A 21055-nucleotide genomic window follows, 5' to 3' on the forward strand; every position below is an offset into this window, starting at 1 on the left:
GAAGAGCCAATGTTTCAGTTCAAACCCAAGGCAGGAAAAGACCAATGTTCCAGCACTTGCATTCACGCAGAAGGTGTTCCCTCTCACTCGGCCTTTTTACTCTGTTCAGGCCTTTAACTGATCGGATGAGGCCCTCCCACATGAGGGAGGGCAGTCTGCTTCACTTAGAATATGATTTATTTCTAAATGTTAATCTTATCCAGTAACATGCTCACAGACACACCCAAAATAATGTTTGGCCAAATGTCTGGGCACCCTGTGGCCCAGTGAAGTTGACTCATAAAATTAAATATCACAAATTGTGACCAGAAGAAAAGGATGTAGGTCTCACATAGACAAAAGCAGATGGCAGAATACGATACAGCCATTAAAAAGCAGATGTGGCTCACTGTGTGTGTCTGGTGGATAAGTACTTTACTTTTGTTTTCAACTCAGTTAAGCCTCATCACAACCCTGCAATGTGGGGACTATCATTGTATTTGTTTTTACAAATGGAGAAATGAAAGCACGAAAAGTTTCATAACTTACCCAAGGTTGTACAGCCAAACTGGCATTTGAACCTGGTCTGTCTAACTCTAGAGTTCATGCCTTGAACCACTATTAAAGTGCAAAAAGCTGGGTGCCCAACAGGAAGTATACTGTGATCCCTCTGTGGAAACTAGAGCCCCCTCGTCCACATGTGTTTACTAATTATTTAAAGAAAATGATTTGAAACAATGTATAAGAAACTATTGTTTGATTTATTGTTAGTGTATTATTATTTACTACTCTTATTAGGTTATTTCTGGGCAGTGAATTTATGGAGTTGGGTAGCAATAGGGATGGTTGGTTGCGGTGCTTTTCACTTCATACCCTTCTGTACTGTTTGGCATTTGGTTGTTTCATATTTCACCCACAATTGAAATCTCTGGGAGCCAGCCCGGTGGCTCAGGTGGTTGGAGCGCCCTGCTCCTAATGCCAAGGTCGCTGGTTCGATTCCCACATGGGCTAGTGAGCTGTGCCCTCTACAGCTAAGATTATGAACAACAGCTCTCCCTGGAGCTGGGCTGCTGTGAGTAGCCAGAGGTTGGCGTGGGCTGCTGCGAGCTGCCATGGGCTACCGTGTGCTGCTGAGTGGCTGATGGCCAGCGTGAGCGGCCGGCAGCCGGTGAGAGCTGCCGTGAGGTGCTGTGAGCAGCCGACCAATGACTAGCGACCGACTGCCTCAGCCGGGGGGAGCGCAAGGCTCATAATACCAGCATGGGCCAGGGAGCTGTGTCCTACACAACCAGACTGAGAAACAACAGCTTGAACCAGAATGGGGCAGGGGGATGAAGGGGGGGCAATAAAAAGAAATTTCTGATTCCAGGGTCCGAGCTCCTAACATCCAAACTGTACGACTTCTCTCAATGTACACACAGGTGACCCTGGCAGGCTATGGCTTCGCCTTCCGCTATTCCCCAGGTGGCAGACATGTGGCCTACGTGGAAGGTAGCAAGAGCCCACATGAGGGAGACCTCGAGTTCATTAGCCTGGATGTGCACAAGGGATGCGGTAAGAAGCCACAGAAAGGGTTCGGGACCATGGAGACACGCTTCTCATACTTAGGTCAGCTCTAGGTTTTCACAGCCACAGACAGAGATGGCCAGACACTGGAGTCACGCTGAGGGACCCATGACATGGGTTCAGAACCTTGGATAGCGCCCCCAAGCACTCGAGAATTGTAGGTAGTGGTTCAGCACCAAGGACAGAAGGCAGTCGGATACAAGGAAGCTCTGCAGGTCCAGAGGTTCAGATTCAAAATCTGGTGTATACTGGGAACATGAGAGTTGCCCAAGAGTCATCTAGGAGACACTGTCGAGGAAGCAGTTGGCCATCCACATTGGGAACACAGGAGTGAAGTCCAGATGGAGACTCAGATGTCGGCAGGGTATCAGGAGTTGTCAGCTGAAGCCTGGGAGAGGAATGAGATTATCCAAGGAAAGTGTACGGAGTGAGGAGAGCCCAGCAGATTCCTTGAGGAGGTCTCACCCCCTTCTTTCCCAGATCTCTTGCTATGGCCACCCATGTGCCTGCCTGCATCCTCCCACCAGGCTGAGCTCACCCAGGGAATGGATGGTGCCTGTGCCTCCAGGTCAGGTGGCAGAAGGTCTGACACAGTCAACTCTTAGTGTTTGTTGAATATTTCTACAAATTGTTGTCTAAATTATGGCATTTAGGAAGCACAAGAAAAATAAAACCCAATGGACTCCTTTGCTCCCTTACCAAGGCTGTATTCAATGCCCACCCTTCAGGGCTCCCTCGTGCCCTGTTCTGTGTCCTCTGTAGCTCAGGTAATCCCACAATATAACCATCTCTTCACTAGACTGTGAAGGGCTGGGACGCAGCCAAACTCTTCTCTAGAATTTGAGAATGGGATGGGGCCTGCTGTACAGGCTCTGAGGGCTCATTGAATGAATGAGTGCATGAATGAAAGACAGGTAGATGAGGGAGTGAGCTAGTGAATGTGGGGATGAAAGGATGCCTAAGAGAATGAATGAAAGTAGTTGAGAGAGTCATGGCAGAGTGCAAAGGTGGATGAGTGAATGAATGGACGAGAGCTCATACGTTTGGGTGGCTGAGCGTGTGAGTGCATGGTTGAGTCAGTAAGAGAGAGAAAGGAAGGGGGTGGACGTTTCAGTGAGTGGAGCATCCAGACTGAGTTGCCACTATTTCCCTCCTTCCCCAGGGCCCTCCCGTCGCAGTGACCTCCAGACCCTAGGCTACTGTTTGCTGAAGTGGCTTTATGGGACGCTGCCGTGGACAAACTGTCTTCCTAACACCGAGGATATCATGAAGCTGAAACAGAAGTGAGTGTGAGGGTCAGCAGAGCCCAGCCCTGGCCCCAGTGCCCCTGCAGGTGGGGCAGAATCTCAGGACCCAACGGGACAGAAAAGAGGGGGAGGCAGCGTCTGGCAGAGCCAAGGCTTCTGCAGTTCTCAGATGTGTGTTCTCCCATCCATTCCAGTAAACAGGAGCGTGGGCTCTGGAGCCATGCTGCCTGGGGTCAGACTCCGGCCCTACCACTGGAGGTTGTTGGGGATGCAGTTTCACTTTTGTAAGCCTCAGTGTCCTCAATGAGATGGGATTTTATTAGCACCCACTGCAGGGAGAGTGGAAAGATTCAAGGGAGTCAAGCACACAGCACTCAGCACAGAGCCTGGCCTATAGAAAATGCTCACTGTGCACAGGACACCATGACTTGTTCATTCCTTCACAGGCATGTGGGCAACCTAATCAGGTAGGTCTGGGCCCTGCCTCAGCATAGGGCAACACCAGCCACGGGTGTTATTCCCCTCCCCCACCTCTGTGTGTAAAATCACCAGATCCTGCTAGTTCTGGTTTAGACGTTCAGCACCAAGGACAGCGGGGGAGGAGACTATGCAAAGGGAAGTGCTGGGGCGGAAAGTTCAGCACCAAGGACAGAGGATAACAGCGCAAAGGGAAGCGCTGCGAGTGTGTTCAGCACCACGGACAGAGGACAACCTGGGACAAAGAGAGGTGAGCGTAGGCGTTTGCATTTCAGTACCAAGGACAGTGCGCATCAGGACGCCAGGAAGCCCTGCAGGTCTAGAGGTTGGGGCTCAAGATCGGAGATAGACTTGGACAGACGAGAGTTGCCTACGTGTCACCCAGGAGCGGCTGTCCAGGAGATGGGTGTCTATCTATGTCTGAGGGGCAGGAATGAAATCTAAACAGAGATTCAAACCTCAGCAGTATCTCAGGAGTTGTCAGCAGAAGCCCTGGGAAAGGATGAGATTTTCCAGGGAAAGTGTACAGAGTGGAAAAAAGGAAAACTGCAGTGACCAGCACTGGGTCCATTGTACTCCTTAACATGTTGTGTCACTGGTTCATCTTGAGCCTCTCTCTTATTTTGCCCCTTTTTATATCCCCCATTTTCCTTCTCTCAACCGTGGGCACCCACTCAAACATACTTAATATATGTTATACTGATATGTTTGCTTAAATGTGTGTGTATCCTTACATTTGAATACTGGTAGTAGGACTGTGTGTATTTGACTTGCTTAAATTGTATTTTCTACGTCTCATCTGTGTCTGTCTTTTCTCGCTCAACACTGTTCTTCAACTGTAACCGCATCGTTACATGTGCATCGAGTTTGCTGCTTCTGAATGCTGCTTTTAAATAAGTTTGTACAGCTATGTCTGTGTCCTTGAACTATATATGATGAGTGTATTTAATTTGCATAAATGGACTCTGCTCTAAATTTCATTGTTTCTTGCTTTCTTTCACTCAATGCTATAGTTTTGAACTTTTAGCTACATTGCTAATTCACTACCTCTGAATAATTCTCCTCAATATGTTTAGATGTATCTGTGCCCTTGAAATATATGTCGTGTTGTTGGGTATCTGTTTGAGTGGCATAAGTGGTACCATGTCCTGAATCTCCAGGTTCCAGCTTAATCATCACTCCCCTGGAACCTCTTCCCTCGCCCTCACTGCGTTAGGTCTCCTGCTTGTTCATGCTCAGAGGAAGAGATTTGCTCCTGTCACATTGGCCTGCTTATGATGACATTTTCAAGGCTAATGTTTGTCATATGCTTGTCTGTGCTGAGCATTGCATCCAGTGCTTCCCTGTGTCATCCTCAGAACAATTCTGGAATAAATGCTCTTGCCATCTAAGGCACAGATTGCTTATGTAATCAGCCCAGGTCACACAGCTACTAAGTAAGGGCGCTTCCACTCAATACTCAGGCATTCAACTGCAGAGGGGCCCTTTCACCTGAAAGCCAGTGTCTCCCAAGTGTGGGAGGCTTATCATGGATGGATTGCTGGCGCTTGGATACAGCCTTCCTCCACTCGACAAATATGTATGGACCACCTACTGTGCTCCAGGCTTCTTTCTAGGCCCTGGGATACAGGAATAACTAAGACATATCCTTGCCCTCAGGGAACTCACACCTAGTAGGGGAGACAGTAAAGAGAGAAAGAGTGCAACACAGCATGCCAGAGGGCAAACTGGTGGGGGCTGTTGGGTCAGAGCTCTAGGGATCTGCCAGTGCAACCAACCAACCAACCGTGAGGGTGTGAGATTGCACTGCTCTTTTAGATTTAATGGCCAGGGCAGGTCTCCTGGCAGAGGTGACAGGTAAATTGCCTCCAGAGTGGCATTGAGGCAAGGAGGAGGTCTCACTTTGGTGCCGATACGTCACTAACATCGCTGCAGAAGAAGGGAGAGACAGAGAGGGAGGCCTTTGGCAGCCTCCGTGTCAGAAGCCAGCCTCAAAACCCACCAGAACATGAGCCCTGTTTCGTTGGAATTTATTTTTGCATTTATTGTCTAGTTTCCACCTTTGAAATGAAGCCAAGTGAAAACAGCAACTCACAGAATTAGTGACACAGGCAGTAAGAGCATACAGTCCAGTAGCTAAAGTGTTGAGTGTGACTGAAGTTTGTGACCTAGACTCGCTTCTGTTGTGTTAGGGACAAGTCTGAGCTGCTCTTACAAGGAGACCCCAAAACACTGGCTCAAATGAGGTAGAGGTTTATTTCCCACAAGGTAGGAGACCAAGGGTGGTGGGTGCCTCAGCCCCCTTCCACATGCATGTGCCCTCTGGGTGCACGCTCTGTTGCCACTGTTGCCCATTGCTTTTAAAGGGCAGGACTGCAAATGATGTGTGTCTTTTGGTTATGTGGCCACCCCGAGCTGCAGTGGGACTGGGAAGTGTCTCCAGCCTGTGGCTGCTGACTCTGGGGATTCTGCCACTGAAGGGGAGAAGTGACACTGGATAGCAGGTAGCAGATCTTCCACAGTGCCACCTGGAGCCACGCTTCTCTGAGGGCAGGAGCTGTGTCAGCTCTTCACCATGTTCACAGCACAGTGCTTGGTGCATTGTGGGTGCTTAGGAAATAGTTGTGGAATGAATGAATAAGGAATGAATGTGTGAGCCTTCATTGTCAGGCCTGGGCTTCTGTTTGGACACACAGGTCATGCAGACGTGCCCCAGCCTTGGTGGGGTTACCAGGTTGGGAGGAAACACAGGCAGGAAGCAGGCACTGCATGTAAGGGTGGAGGCAGTGCCTGGGGCATTGTGGGAGCAGAGGGGAGGCACGGGACCTGGCCTCTTGTGAGCCTTTACTCAAGAGATGCCTGTAGAGAGCAGGCATCTACCTGATGTGTAGAGAGCAGAGTCATTTCCATGGCAGGCAAGATTTTAGGCAAACAGGATAGCACATATGTGAGCCCTTCATTCACTTATTCACTTAGAACCTGTTTTCCGAGGGCATCTACGTGCCAGGGCCTGTGCTGGAAAATGCCGAGGACACAGATGTGAGTCAGCTGAAGGCACCTCTTGTCATTGGTGAAAGTGCCTGCTGCGGCTCCGCTGGACTGAATCCTCCCTCCTCCTGCTTACCCTGACTCCTAAGAACAGTCATATCTCCCTTTTCACATCTCTCCCACGGTCCACTTAACGAGATAATTGATGAACGTGAGCTGCTTCTTTAAGAGACTCCAGTCACCAAGTTGGTACAGAGTAAATAAAATAGGTGCTGCAATCATTTTAATATTGATGACTTCAGTATGAGTAATAGTTCATTCCAGAACCCCAGATCCCAACCAGGGCCACAGAGGAAGGGCCGGCACGTGAAGATGCCCCAGGGAGAGATGTTGAGTGGTGCTGTTGCTGTTATTCCGAGGGGGGGGGGAGGGACCTGCCCAGACTTGTCCGGTGACTCAAGGCAGTAACCAAAAGGACCATGAGGGGGCGATGTTGGCACGTGCAGGTTTTCTGGAGCTCTAATCTGTTTAGATGTCTCACTGGTGTGCATGGCCTTTTTACATTCATTCAACAAATATTGACTCACTAATTCATGACAAAATGGAATGACTAAAAGAAACACGGTGTGATGCCCCAAGGCTTTCAGGTGTGCAAGGCCCCCAGCTGGGAAAGCAGAGAGAGAAATTGCATTCAGTCTCTGCTCTTAAGGCTGCCAGAGGCAGGGAGATCCCACAGACACCACAGCGACAGCCTGTGGGCGAAGAATTGCTTGCGAAGTTTACAGCGTCCTGAGGATGGCATAGCCCTTTAGGGCCTTACTCCCACTCTCACTCATTCATGCACCATACATGTCCTGAGGCTGCCGCTAGAAAGGGATTGGACCCAGCCCTTCCGGACGCGTATCTTGCCAGTGGTGTAGGGCTTCGTGGACCTCTGCAGGGGTGCACAGGTATTCAGGAGAGATCGATTCTCTGGCCAGAGGGGAAGCTTCCAGGAGACCAGCCCACGAGCTGTGTCCAGAAGGGAGAGCAGCCACCTGGCAGGTATCAAGGTTGGGAAAAGCCATCCAGGACAGAGGTGACAGGATATGCAGAGGCTGGGCGATGCAGGTGGATGCGTGACTGGGTTGGGGGACTAGAAAAAGTCTGGTGTGGCTGGAGCATTAGATGCGAGAGAGGAAGTCAGGGAGATAAGGCCAGAGGGACCCGCAGCCTTGCGTACCAGGGGCTTTCCCCCAGGGTGTGGGGGGCCCCAGGAGGGCTGTGAGCAGAGAGGGGCAGGGGCAGCTCTGGGTGTAGAAAGACTCTGGGGCCATAAGGGGGATGCACAGGAGGCTGGGGTCCAAGGAGGGAGGATGAGTCCTGAGCTGGGCCCAGAGCTATGGACAGAGGGAAGATGGGGCAGAGAGGGTTGGGGATCAGGAGGGTGGGGCTTGGGGACTTCTGGGCTGTGGGGGAAGGAAAGAGCAGTGCCCAATGACTGGGTGGACAGTGAGGAGCCAGCCCAGTGGCCCAGGCCAGTGAAGGTGCAGTGGGCGGGACTCTAAGGATGGAGCAAAGGAAGTGGACAGATTTCCATTTTTCTTGAGTAGTCCAAGAGGGGTGTGTGTGTGTGTGTGTGTGTGTGTGTACAAATATGTGTGTGGATAACATAGCTTTACTCACAGATTTCCTATTTGTGAATTCGCCCACTCATAAAATGTATTTGTAACCCAAAAATCAATATCCACAGTGCTTTTGTGGTCATTCTCAGACATGCAGAGTGGAATACATTTTGAGTTGCCTGGTGCCCGCGATCCCAGCGGAGGCTAAACGAGGCAACCCTCTGCCTTCTTGGTTCAGCTCTCACACTGTAAACCAGGGTCCTTTTTGCGGTCTACCTAATGCCACATTTCCCACATTTTTGTGCTTTCCATTGTTGATTTTGCTGTTTAAAGTGGCCCCAAACATAGTGCTGAAGTGCTGTAGTGTCCCTAAGTGCAAGGAGGCTGTGCTGTGGCTTATGGAGAAAATATGTGTGTTAGATGAGCTTCCTTCAGGCATGAGCTAGAGTCCTGTTGGCCTTGAGTTCAATGTGAATAAATCCACATTATATTAAATATGGTGTCTTTAAACCTAAACATACATAAAACAAGATGATGTACAGATTAATTGACAAAATGTGACCAGAGGCTTACACGAACCTAACGCTATGCTTCCCCTAAAAACAGGTTCAGAATTGGCTGATTCAGTGTCGAGGTGACTCTATAGGGCATAGTAACCACCGTAAATAACAAGGATCTACTATGCAGCTGTGAGACATCCTGTTTAAAGGTTGCTCTCCCTTCCCAAAAAGACCTTTCTCATATACCTCTGTCCTGTCAGGTTTCTTGACAACCCGGAGACTCTCGTGGGAAAGTGCAGTCGCTGGATGAGTCCCTCAGGTATGTCCTGAAGGGGAAGGGTAGGGGGGGCTGTAGCAGGACCAGTGGTTTTGGGCCCACGTGGGGTTGCTTCTCTTTACATCCTTCTGTTTTCTTTCCTTGAGTTTTCCGAATTGCACGTGTATATGTGCTCATTGTAGAAAAACAAAAATCTTCCCCCCAAATTCAGCAGTGTTCCTGAACAATAATAACAGTACACACACACACACACACACACACACACACAGAACAATAATAACAGTACACACACATGCACGCACACACACACAACTACAACCACATACACATAGTGGTTTTTTCAGTGGAGTCTTATGTGTATTGGTCTCCAACTTGAGTTTTTTCATTGAAGAAGAGTATATCTTGGAGATGTTTTGTGTTGGTGTTTGTAGAATTTTGTTAGTATTTTTTTTTAATTGTGGTAAAATACACATAATGTCAGTATTTTAAAACTGCAGTTGTGATTCATTAGTCAGTCATGAAGTCAATTTAAGAACAGGATTCTTAAAAATTTAAAAGAACACAAAAAGTATGAGTGCCTTGCAGGAGTTAAGGAAATCTGAGGTTAGTTGCAGTGATACATATTTATGCTCATACATATACATATATGGGTAACCGGTTATAAGGTAAGGTGTGTTTCTAATTATGGCCATCTTTTTAAATGTTTTAAAAACGCTGGTCTATCTAGATACAACAATCCATCATATGAATGTCTTAATTTATTTCACCAATTCTTCATTGACAAACATTTAGCTTATCGCCAACTTTCTGATATTATAAACTCTTTACTCCTTTTTTTATCTGGGATTTGAATATTTGCTTATAAAATAATTTAAACTGAACTGAAACGTGTAACATAAAAAGTGAAAGTTCCTGTTCCTTTCTTGTCCCTTCCCCAGTCATACTTCCAAAGTAATTGCTGTTAATAGTATGGTGAGTACATATCAGTTATCTATTGCCCTGTAACAAGCCCCTGCAAAACACAGTGACCTAAAACAACAGCCATTTTATTTCTTTGCGATTCTTTGTGATAACGATACGGGCGGGGTTCATGCAGGCGGTTCATCGACTGGTCTTACGGGGTACATTCATGCCAGTGCTGGCATCTGGCAGCTCGACTGGGGAGGCTGGTTCAAGTGGCTCTCGTCCCTCTCATCTGGCAATGGCACTGGCTTGTCACTGGAAGGTCTCAGAGGCGTCAGCTGGGATGGCTCATTTCTGTTTTTCAAGGTCACGCATCTTCCACCAGGCTAGACCAATTTCCTTCACGTGGCAGCCTCCTAAGAGGGCAAGTGTGGACGTAGCCGAGCATAGGACCCAGAACACCACTTCTGCCACATTTAAGCAAGTCACAAGGCCAGCTTACACAGTGACATTGCAAAGGGACACGCATGCAGGGATGGCAGGAGCTGTAAGCAGTCTAAATAGTCTCTGCTATCCGCTGCTCCCTCTATATATACAGCAGTCATTGGTAAATACCTGTATGCACACGAGGTTTTGTTTTACAAAACCATTGCTTTTTATTTACAAAATTATTTTTGTTTTTATTAATAAAAGTATTTTTGTTTTAATTAATAAAAACGAAAATAGGCTCACCATACATACATTTGGGTCGACATCTCGCATTTTTCATTAATTACTATTGGGGCTGTTCTCTGTTCTTATACATCGACCACAGTTTTTCTTACCAGCCGCACGGTATCATGGTTTGGCTAAGCCATCATTTTTAAAGCCAATCACTGTTATTGGAGATTTAGGCTGTTTTTGGTTTGTTTTGTTTGTCTTTCTCAGTGTTCTTTCTGTAGAGTTTCTACATTGCTCTCTAAGTAGGAGGCAGGATGAGACAGAAATGGATAGTTTGTCCCCTTCAGCTCTGTAAGGCTCTTTTTTTCCCAAGGGATAAACATTATTTATTGGTGTGCCCCGAGGAATTATGAAGGAGGCAAAACTTTTTTTAGTTACCTGAGACCGCTGGCTTCAAATCATGGCTCTGCTGCTCAGGTCACACTCCCATCCAGCCTTGGGTTCTCGCTTAAAGAAAGAGCTCCGCTGCTCGTGATGGTGGAGCTAGGTGGGGGCGGGGCGTGGGGGTGGGGTGGGCGTCCCAGCCTCCAGTTCCAGTCTGACCTGCAGGTACCAGCCGGGGGCCTCCAGTGAGGCCCCTGAGCCTCAGCTTGTAGAGAATGGAGCCAATAATAGCCCCCACCTGCGGGGTTGCCCCCAAGAATTCAATGCAGAACCCTCCACACAGCTGGGCCCAGGGGCGCTGCCTCAGCTTCTGCTGCAGCCCTAATTAAATGAGCTTTTCAGCTCAGACCCTGGCCTGTCATAGACATTCACTAAGTGGGGGCTGTTTGACTGTTCCTACTGGTATCATAATTGGCACTTTTTAAAAGTGTAATAATGGTATTGTGCTCATTTACGGAGAAAAAAAACAAAGAGCCTTTATCTTGTAAAGTAGCCTTTATCTGTTAAACTGTCCCTGGGGCCTGTGTCTGTAAACCAGTGAACTAAGACTTGTTTTACGTTTTGAAATGGCTTGGAAAAAATCGAAACAAGAACACTTCATGACATGTGAAATTTACCTGACGTTCAAGGTGCAGCGTCCATAAGGAAAGTTGTCTGGGCACACGCCCACGCCCATTCGCTTACCTGTCATCTGTGACGGCTTGTGTGCAAAAACAGCTGAGTTGTCCTTGTAACACAGACCGAATGGCATGACGCGCAAAGCCAAAAATATTTCCTCTTTGGACTTTATAGTAAAAGTTTACTGGTCCCCATTTTAGAGATAAACACTAAATATTTACAGGTCAGATGACATAATTAGCTGGAATTTGCTTTAAAACAATACAGAAGGGGACAGTGGTAGAGGTTTGGATGAAAAATTGGCTGCGTTAACAGTTGTTGACACTGGGTGATGGGTTTGCTGGTGTTCAAGATACTGTTCTGTTGCATGTGTGACATTAAAAAAAAAAAGTCTAAGTGCTGTGGCACTGCCAGGCACAGAGGAAGCGCTGAGCAGATGGGCACCATGGTTGAGAACCTCTGGGCACAGCCCCCCAGGCTCTGGGTCGGGGCCCCTCTCAGGCCTTCCCCACGCTGGGGGTGTCTTGACCACAGAGACCTTACAGAAGTACCTGAAGGTTGTGATGGCCCTCAAGTACGATGAGAAGCCACCCTACGCCCTTCTGAGGAATGATCTGGAAGCCGTGTTGCAGGATCTGCGGGTGTCAGCCTACGACCCCATGGACCTCCGGATGGTACCATAGGTGCGTTCCATGGGCAGAGTCTGTGAGTCTTAGCCCCCTCCCTTACCACTCACCCACCCCCTGCCCTGCTTTCCAGATGCCACTTGATGTTTATTCCAGGGGCCAACGTCCCAGTTACATGCTGGATTTTCCCACTGGTTCTGGAACTTTCCAACCCCCCAGGAATCGCCCGTAGCAGAAACCTGACTCAAATTGGCTTTTAGAAAGAGGGAGATTGATTGGCTCTTGTAGCTAGAAAATTCCAAGGAGGAAACTAGGCATGACTGGATTCAGGGCCTGGAAAATAGCAGTGAGAGGTTATTTGTCTCTGCCTTTCTCTGTCCCTTCTTTCGTCCCTCTGTCCCTCCACCCATCCCTCTGTAGTCTCCGCTGTCCTTTGGGTTGGTTCCCCCAGCCCCACAGATAAAAGCTCTCTGGCTCTGTGCCCCCGGCCACACCTGCTCTGTCGGGGTTTATCTTGCAGCCCTTCCCGGTCATCACGAACGGCCTTGTTTATGGCAGCAGCGCCATATTCCCTTGAATGAAAGAGACTCTTCTTAACCAGTGACTGGTATTTGCTGGGGTTCCCGGGTTTTTGTTTTACGAACCACGTTGCCTTGCACACCTGCGTGCCCAGGCATCTGCTGTGTGCCTGTGTCTGGGGATGGAGTTATCATCCTGGAAGAGACGACTAGACCGTACCTGTTCATGCTCCCGTTAGCACTGTGTGAGAACAGAGAGGAATTTTTGGAATTCACTAAACAAAATTCGTTTGGTAGTCAGTTTTGACAAGGCCGGGTGGGTGTTCTGAAGAGGGGCTTCCCCAAGGCGCTCCTCTGTCCACAAAGGTGTAATTTCTCTCATGGGGCTGGCTGGAATCAGAGCACAGTGTTGTCTAACTCAGGGGTTCTTGAATGGAGGCAACGTTGCCTCCAGGGGGCACTTGTCACTGTCGGCACACATGCTTGGTTGGCACGCCTGGGGAGAGGGTGCCCCTGGCATCTGGTGAGTAGAGGACAGCGACGCTGCTCCGCTTGGGACAGCACACAAGCCGGCCCCACCCGGAATCATCGGCCCAGGGCCTGTCACTCCAAGGCTGAAGGGGCCAGGGCCAGCTGCACCGTGAGCAGCACCCGCCTGTCTTCTGCGGCGGCCTCTTCCGGGTGGCACCTTGATGATAGTGCTGCTTCAGCCCTGCACCCCTCACTCCCATCCAGGGCTGCCAGCATAACATAACGTGGGTAAGCGCTGCGCTCAGGCCCGGCCACACACCACTCCAAAACCGCCCGGGTGTGAGTTTGGTGCTTTCCTCAGGGTAGTGGGCTCTCGGCCGTAACCAGTGGGACTCTCCAAAAGTGAAGGCGTGACTTCTCCCCCCAGCTTGCCCCTGCCCCAGTCTCTGCAGCTCGGCACATGGCTCCTCTGTCGCCCAGCTATGCACGAGACCTCCAGGCCCTCCGTCACACTGCCCCTCCAGGCAGTGGCCATGTCCCTTCTAGTCCCCCTCCTCCAGGTGTCGGCCTCCGCGCTCTCCCTGGGATCCCCCAGAAGAGGGGAACCATGCAGTCACTTGTCGTAGTTGCTGGTGGTAATCTCCATGAGGGTGGGGTCATGTCTTTCTCTGGCATCTGTCTTCCTGCACGTCTCTGGCCTAGCACTCGGAGACTCCATCGAACGTATCAGGTGGGCGACCAGTCTTCCCATCTGTGCTGGCCTGTCTTACAGCACCTTCCTGTCTGCCCAGTACATTGGAAATTTTAAAACTCAAAACCTAACCTCCCTGTCAGGATCATTATAGTTTCAGATCTGCTTACTCTCTGGGGGCCACTTACTCAGCAGCGGGTTTGTCCCTTGGTTGGGAACTTAAGGAGATGCCACCTAAGGAGTGGGTGACCTTGGAGTAACCTGAAGATCATCTCGTCCTTTGCTTTATGGCAACTCCTCACCTTGGCCTGCCTAGCTTACCTCCCCTGTGCCCCTCACCCCTCAATCCCTCTGTGCCAGCCACACTGCCAAGCTTGATCCCACCTCAGGACCCTTGCACTTGCCATTCCCATGGTTCGGAATGCTTTTCCCCTTCGCTTTTTGTGTGGCTGGCTCCTTCTGACTACTGGCTCTCAGATCACAAGGCCTTCCCTGATCACCCCTCCCCCACTGTGAGACACCGCCCCACCTCCTCTTAGCACCTCTCTTGTTACAGCCCCTGTCCCCCACTGGAGGGAAGTATGTGTTTAATCTGTAGTGCCTCCACCTTCCTCCTCAAAATTGTAAGCCCAGCGAAGGTTTCTTGTTCCCTTTGTTCATGGTGGTATTCCCAGATCCTAGAAAGTGCCTGTCACACAGTAGAGGCCTAAAGGCAGCTCCCCGATTGAAAAAGACACCAACAGCCATTTTTATTGTCTTCCAGAACTTTCAATGTGCAGTTCGAGATAGAGGAAAAAAAAAAAAAATGAAGTAATGTGACTCCAGACGTGCTGTAGAATCACAGATAAACTTCTGGAAGGATCCCTCAAATGTGCATTCCTGCTGCTGCTTTTACACAACACTACTCAAGAATCTCAATTAGCGTCTAGGGAACCGGGCAGTTAGGCTCCAGGTAATGACCGCCTTTCTGCTGTCACTTCCTTTCAGCCATCGTCTCCCACCAGCCTCTGGGGTTGTGAACAGAAGATCCCCGACTCAGGGTTGAGCTGGCCCCTCAGCGAGGACCCTTCCTACCACTGGCACCACTATGCTTTGGTAATAAATTGTTTCACTGGTGTTTGGAGAGTCAAGTGTCTGCAAAAGTTCTTTTTGGAAAAGTTTAGCTCCCTTTTTTGCCCCACCCACTCATCCCTTCAATCTTCCATCTAACCATTCACTCTGTCATTCATTTGTTCACACTTTCATGTAGACACCACCCACCTATTCTTCCATTTATCCACCCATCCATCCTTCCATATATGAGATGTGATCAAACAATATGGTGAATGTTTAAATTAAAAAATAAATTATTACAATAAAAGACACGTTGCCATTAATCCCCCTCAAAATATTTCCCCTCATTTTAAACACACTTATCCCATCATTCTTGCCACTTTCTGAAGCAGTTCTGGAAGTCCTCTTTCGTGAGTGTCTTTAGTTGCGCTGTCGTGGCTGCCTCGATGTCCTGAATCATTTGACTTTGGGGAAGCTGCACAGTGCCAGATCCGATGAATAAGGTGGATGAGGACACACTGTAATGTTTTTATTTGACAGAAATTGCCGTGTACCAGAAGCGATGTGTGACATGGAGCGTTGTCATGATGGAGGATGATTTATGGCACACTTTAAAATATACCTTCTCTCAACTGTAGCTCACACCTGACTGATTGCACCAAACAACTTGAAACTTGTCACACACTCTTACTAGGGTTTGACACACCACTTCCCCTATTGAAGATCCCTGCTTTCCTTTGGAAGGTACCCTGTTTCCCCGAAAATAAGACCTAGCTGGACAGTCAGTTCTAATGCGTCTTTTGGAGCAAAAATTAATATAAGACCCGGTCTTATTTTACTGTAATATAAGACCGGGTCTTATAATATAATTAATATAATACTGGGTCTTATATTAATTTTTGCGCCAAAAGACACATTAGAGCTGATTGTCCGCTAGGTCTTATTTTCGGGGAAACACGGTACATAGCAGCAACATTCACCATATTTTGTGATCATGACAGAAAAGCTCTGTGTCACACATTGCTTCTGGTACAGCAATTTCTGTCAAATAAAAACATTACAGTGTGTCCTCATCCACCTTATTCACTGGATCTGGCACCGTGCAACTTCTGGCTTTTCCCCAAAGTCAAAAATGACCATGAAAGATAAACGTTTTGAATCGATTCAGGACATCGAGGCAGCCACGACAGCACAACTAAAGACACTCACGAAAGAGGACTTCTAGAACTGCTTCAGAAAGTGGCAAGAATGATAGGACATGTGTGTTCAAAGCAAAGGGGAGTATTTTGAGCGGGATTAATGGCAATGTGTCTTTTACTGTAATAACATTTTTTTAATTAAAAAATTCACCATAAGGGCAGCCGGATGGCTCAGTTGGTTAAAGCGAGAGCTCTGAGCAACAGGGTTGCCGGTTTGACTCCCACATGGGATGGTGGGCTGCCCCCCTGCAACTAGATTGAAAATGGCAACTGGACGTGGAGCTGAGCTGCACCCTCCATAACTAAGGTTGAAGGACAACAATTTGACTTGGAGCTGATGGGTCCTGGGAAAAACCCACTGTTCTCCAATAAAGTCCTGGAATAACACAGTGTTCCCCTTCCCCAATCAAATCTTTAAAACAAACCAAAAAAATTCGCCATATTTTTTCATCACACCTCATACAGATGCTCCTTGACTTACCAAGGGTTACATCCCAATCAACCCATGGTAAGCCAAAAATGCAGCCAGATACACCAAAAATTAACTCAAATACAAAACTATGAAACTTCTAGAAGAAAACATAGAAGAAAGTCTATGATTCTGGGTTTAGGAAAGAAGGAAGGAAGCAGGGAGGGAGGGAGGGAGGGAGGGAAGGAACTTAGGAAGGAGGGAAGGAAGGAAGGAAGGAAGGAAGGAAGGAAGGAAGGAAGGAAGGAAGGAAGGAGAAAGAAAAGAGAGAGGAAGGGGGGGAGAGAGAGAGAAAGAGAAAGAGAGAAAAAGAAAACTGCATTTAATACTACAGTGTAAAGTGTTGGTTGTTTACCCTTGTGACCACGTGGCTGGCTGGGGGCTGCACTCACAGCTGCTGCCCAGCATCGTAAGGAGAATCATATATATACCGCTAGCCCAGGAAAAGATTAAAATTCAAAGTACAGTTTCTAGTGAATAAGTATTGCTTTTGCACCATCATAGAGTCAAAAAATTGTAAGTTGAACGATCGTAGGTTGGGGACCACCTATATTTGCCCATCCACCCACCTTCCCACCCACCCTTTCATCCATCAGTCCATCCCTCCTTCCATTCATTCATCCATTCATTTACCACTCACTCTCCCATCACTTACCCTTTCCATACATTCATCCTTCTTTTGATCCAACAGATATTCAGCAGGCATTTCTCAAGTATGTGCAACACGGCAGGCATCATGATGCACAGAGGAGGCTGATGGACAAACATAGCCAGAGGGTGGGAATGACTCACATGCCATGTGAGGCTGACAGTGGCTGGAGCCCGTCTCTGTTCCCTACATGGCACTTCTGCCGCAAAGTGAAGCTCTGGCTCAAAGTTAAGCAGACCTTTGTGGTGCTGGTGCTGGTGGTGGATTTGTGAAATAATTTTTACTGCAGGACCCTCTGAGCCTTCAGTGAATGCAGTTGTGGTGCGTCTCCCAGAGGGGCTCTGCAGGCAGCTGGGAAGGACAAGTCGTTCCGTTTGCTTGTGGAATATTTGTTTCTTGTGAAAAAGTCTTGCTTCTAAGGTTATAGCAAGTAAATCCCCACCAAATGAGACCTCAGAAACAATAGCACATGTTTGCAGAGACTCTCTTACTGGTGTTAAGAAAATAAATTTAAAAATCTTACTGGCTTTATTCAGCATATCATGAGTCAGGCAGCATCCCACTGAGCAGATAGAGAGGAGCTCTGAGGAGTTTTGCATAATGAAAGACTTTTACAGGCAGAAGGGCGGACCCAAACGGAAGTTGTACTAGGCAACAAAGTGGCTGGGTTATCTCAAAGTCATCTTCCTTTAGGAGACGGCAGGGGGCTGTCAGGCAGGTGACCTCACTGGTGCTGGTGCAGTGATTCCTGATTGACTGGTTCAAGATTCCATTTCTGACAGAGCCGAGATTGTCATTAAGTATCAGTTTGGTGACATGGGGCTTAGCATAAGCGACTCCATTTGGGGCCTATTGTCTTCCCCCCACCCTTTTTCCACCTCCCCCCCCCCCACTCTGGTTCAAGCCGTTGTTGCTCAGTCTAGTTGTGTAGGACACAGCTCCCTGGCCCATGCTGGTGATATGAGCCTTGCGCTTCCCCCGGCTGAGGCCCTCAGTCGTCAGTGGGCCACTCACACCAGCTCATGGCAGCTCTTGCTAGCTGTCTGTCGTCACGCTGGCCACCTGCTGCTCATGGTAGCCCACGGCAGCCCGCAGCAGTTAATGGTAGCTCACTCCGTCCTCCAGCTGTTCATGGCAGCCCAGCTCTAAGGAGAGCCATTGTTCACAATCTTAGCTGTAGAGGGCGCAGCTCACTGGCCCATGTGGGAACCGAACCGGTGACCTCAGTGTTAGGAGCATGGCACTCCAACCACCTGAGCCACCGGGCTGGCCCATGTTGTCTTATTTTTAACACTGATTTGGAAGTTAAGGGGAAAATTTTTACTGGCTTCGATGGAGCTACTACAAAGACAAATGATGATGGATGTTTGCGAAAAGGGTAGACAGTGTTTATTCAAAAATGGAAACACAGCATGACTGATTCTATGGAAGGTGTCAGCTGCCATGCCCGTCTTCTCCATAATGCTGCTCAAACAGCATGTCTTTTCTATTGACATTGAAGGAAATTGTTTTCATACTTAGCCTTCACACTGTTTGAACTGAGCGATTAAAGGATTTTTATGATTTGCTGCCATTCAGTATTGTTCAGTTCTCTGTCATTCAAAACTCCAATGGCTTTTTAACAAGTGAAGTTGAGAAAATCCTGTTTACTTGTTTGAAGCATGGAAATTATACTTTAGTTCTGAAGATGTCCCCAAAATTCTTGACTTTTGAAATTATCCAGAGGGAAGCTTATTTTTTATTTCTTACTTACAATTTCCAATATCTGTCTCGCAGTAGGATTATGCAAAATTAAAGAACAAAAATTAGTACTAAGTGCTCTGTTGTTTACAAAAATTTCTTGAACCTTTTAAAGAATTGAAAAATTTACCTCTTTAAGTGTCAAGCTATTCTTTTTTTAAATTTATTTTTTATTAGTTTCAGGTGTACAAAGCAACGTAATAGTTAGACATTTAAACCTCTCATAAAGTGATAACCCACCCCCCAACCTAATACCCTTCTGACAACTTACATAGCTGATACAATACCATTGACTATCTTCCCTACGTTGTACTCCACATCCCATGAATATATAACCTATATATTTCATTATAGTTGACGTTCAATATTATTCTACTTCAACTTCATGTGTATAGTGCATTGGACACAGTGTATGAAGTGATCTCCCTGATAAGTCCAGTGCCCATCTGGCACTTACATGATCCTTACAACATTGTTGATTATATTCCTCATACTGTATTAACTACAAATTTACATTTCTTAATACCTTCACCTTTTTCACCCTTCTCCCAACCCCGTTCCCATCTATCACCCTGATAGATCTAGTACCTGTCTGGCACCTTATCTAGTTATTACAATATTATTGACTATATTCCTTATGCTATACCCTACATCCCCATGACTACTGTGCAACAACCCATTTGTACTTCTTAATCCCTTCCCCTTTCACCCATCCTTAACCCCCCTCCCATCTTAAAGAAGTCAGTCTAAGGTTCCTTCAAATACTGGTTTGACAAACTATTGATAGAAAATTGTGTAGTATGAACACATTTTAAGATTTGTGTGTGTTTATAATGCATAGAAAGTCTATTAATGGCTTTCTTTGAACAGTGTAGATTACATGAGACTTTCAACTTGATACATTTCTGTATTTGAATATTTTACACTACTCAATGTTACTTTTAAACTTCATTTAACAATAAAGAAATTTTTAAATTAAAAAGAAAAGACGGGTGGCTGGATGGCTTGGTTGGTTAGAGTGTGAGCTCTTAACAAGGTTGCCAATTTGATTCCCACATGGGCCAGTGAACTGCGCCCTCCACCACTAGATTGAAAACAATGGCTTGAGCTTGGAGCTGAGCAGTCGGTGAACTGCCAGTTTTCTCAGTGGTTGGAGTGTGGTGCTCATAACACCAAGGTCATCGGTTCGATTCCCACATGGTCCAGTGAAAGCAACAGCTTGAGCTTGGAGCTGAGCTGCTGGTGGGCGGCCGGTTTGTTCAGTGGTTAGATTGCAGTGCTCATAACACCAAGGTTGCTGATTTGAGTCCCACATGGGCCAGTGAGCTGCAACCTCCATACTAGATTCAAAACAATGACTTGACTTGGAGCTGAACTGTGCCCCCCACAACTAGATGGAAAAAACAACAACTTGACATCCTGGAAAAACATACTGTTCCCCAGTATTCCCCAATAAAAAAAAGGAAAAGGAAAAGAAATACTGGTTTGATGGTGATGAACTCCTTCAGCTCTTTGTTGTCTGGGAAGCTCCATATCTCTCCTTCAATTCCAAGTGATAGCTTTGCTAGGTAGAGTAATCTTGGTTGTATGTCGTTGCTTTTCATCACTTGGAATATTTCCTGCCACTCCCTACTGGCCTGCAAAGTTTCTGTTGAGAAATCAGCTGCCAGTCTTATGAGGACTCCCTTGTAGGTAACTAACTGCTTTTCTCTTGCTGCTTTTAAGATTATGTCTTTGTCTTTAACCTTTGGCATTTTAATTATGTGTGTCTTGGTGTTGACCTCTTTGAATTTATTTTGTTTGAGACTCTCTGTGCTTCCTGGGCTTGTATGTCCATTTCCTTCACCGGGTTAGGGAAGTTGTCTGTCATTATTTCTTCAAATAGGTTTTCAATTCTTTGCTTTCGCTGTTCTCCTTCTAGTACCTCTATAATGCAAATGTTGGTATGCTTCATATTGTCCTGAAGACCCCTCAAACTCTCCTCAATTTTTTAAATTCTTTTTTCTTTTTGCTGTTCTGGTTTTCTGCTACCTTCTACATCACTGGTTGGATCCTCTGCTTCATCTAATCCACTGTTGACTCCCTGTAATATATTCTTCATTTCCATTGTTGTATCCTTTATTTCTGACTGGTTCTTTTTCATGGTTTCCATCTCCATTTTTATGCTTCCTATCTCTCTGTTGAAGTTCTCCCTGAGATCAGTGAACATCCTTATAACCAGTGTTTGAAACTCTGCATCTGATAGATTGCTTAGCTCCATTTTGCTTAGTTCTTTTTCTGGAGCTTTGTTCTGTTCTTTTATTTGGGACATGTTTCTTAGTCTCTCTATTTTGCTGCCTATGTTTGTTTGTTTCTATGTATTAGGTAGGGCTGCTA

General features: G+C 47.2%; 1 protein-coding gene across 12 annotated transcripts in view; it reads left to right on the forward strand.

Moving 5' to 3' along the window:
- VRK3 (VRK serine/threonine kinase 3) overlaps positions 1-14694 on the forward strand; it is a 35771-nt gene extending 21077 nt beyond the window's left edge. For 7 of the 12 annotated variants that reach the window (XM_074315552.1, XM_019741536.2, XM_019741535.2 and 4 more), the window contains exons 11-15: positions 1401-1533; positions 2708-2828; positions 8622-8680; positions 11798-11946; positions 14333-14694. In XM_074315552.1, coding sequence (XP_074171653.1) covers positions 1401-1533; positions 2708-2828; positions 8622-8680; positions 11798-11946 — 462 coding nt within the window. In that variant the 3' untranslated portion in view covers positions 14333-14694. Of the gene's footprint in view, positions 1-1400; positions 1534-2707; positions 2829-3544; positions 4245-6245; positions 6551-8621; positions 8681-9576; positions 10732-11797; positions 11947-14332 lie in introns of those variants that run through there. The other 5 variants (XM_074315551.1, XM_019741539.2, XM_074315550.1 and 2 more) reach the window with 4 other exon arrangements.
- Positions 14695-21055: the final 6361 nt, after the last annotated feature.

The sequence above is a fragment of the Rhinolophus sinicus genome, linkage group LG11 (assembly GCF_036562045.2).
Source record: "Rhinolophus sinicus isolate RSC01 linkage group LG11, ASM3656204v1, whole genome shotgun sequence".
Classification (NCBI taxonomy): Eukaryota; Metazoa; Chordata; class Mammalia; order Chiroptera; family Rhinolophidae; genus Rhinolophus; species Rhinolophus sinicus.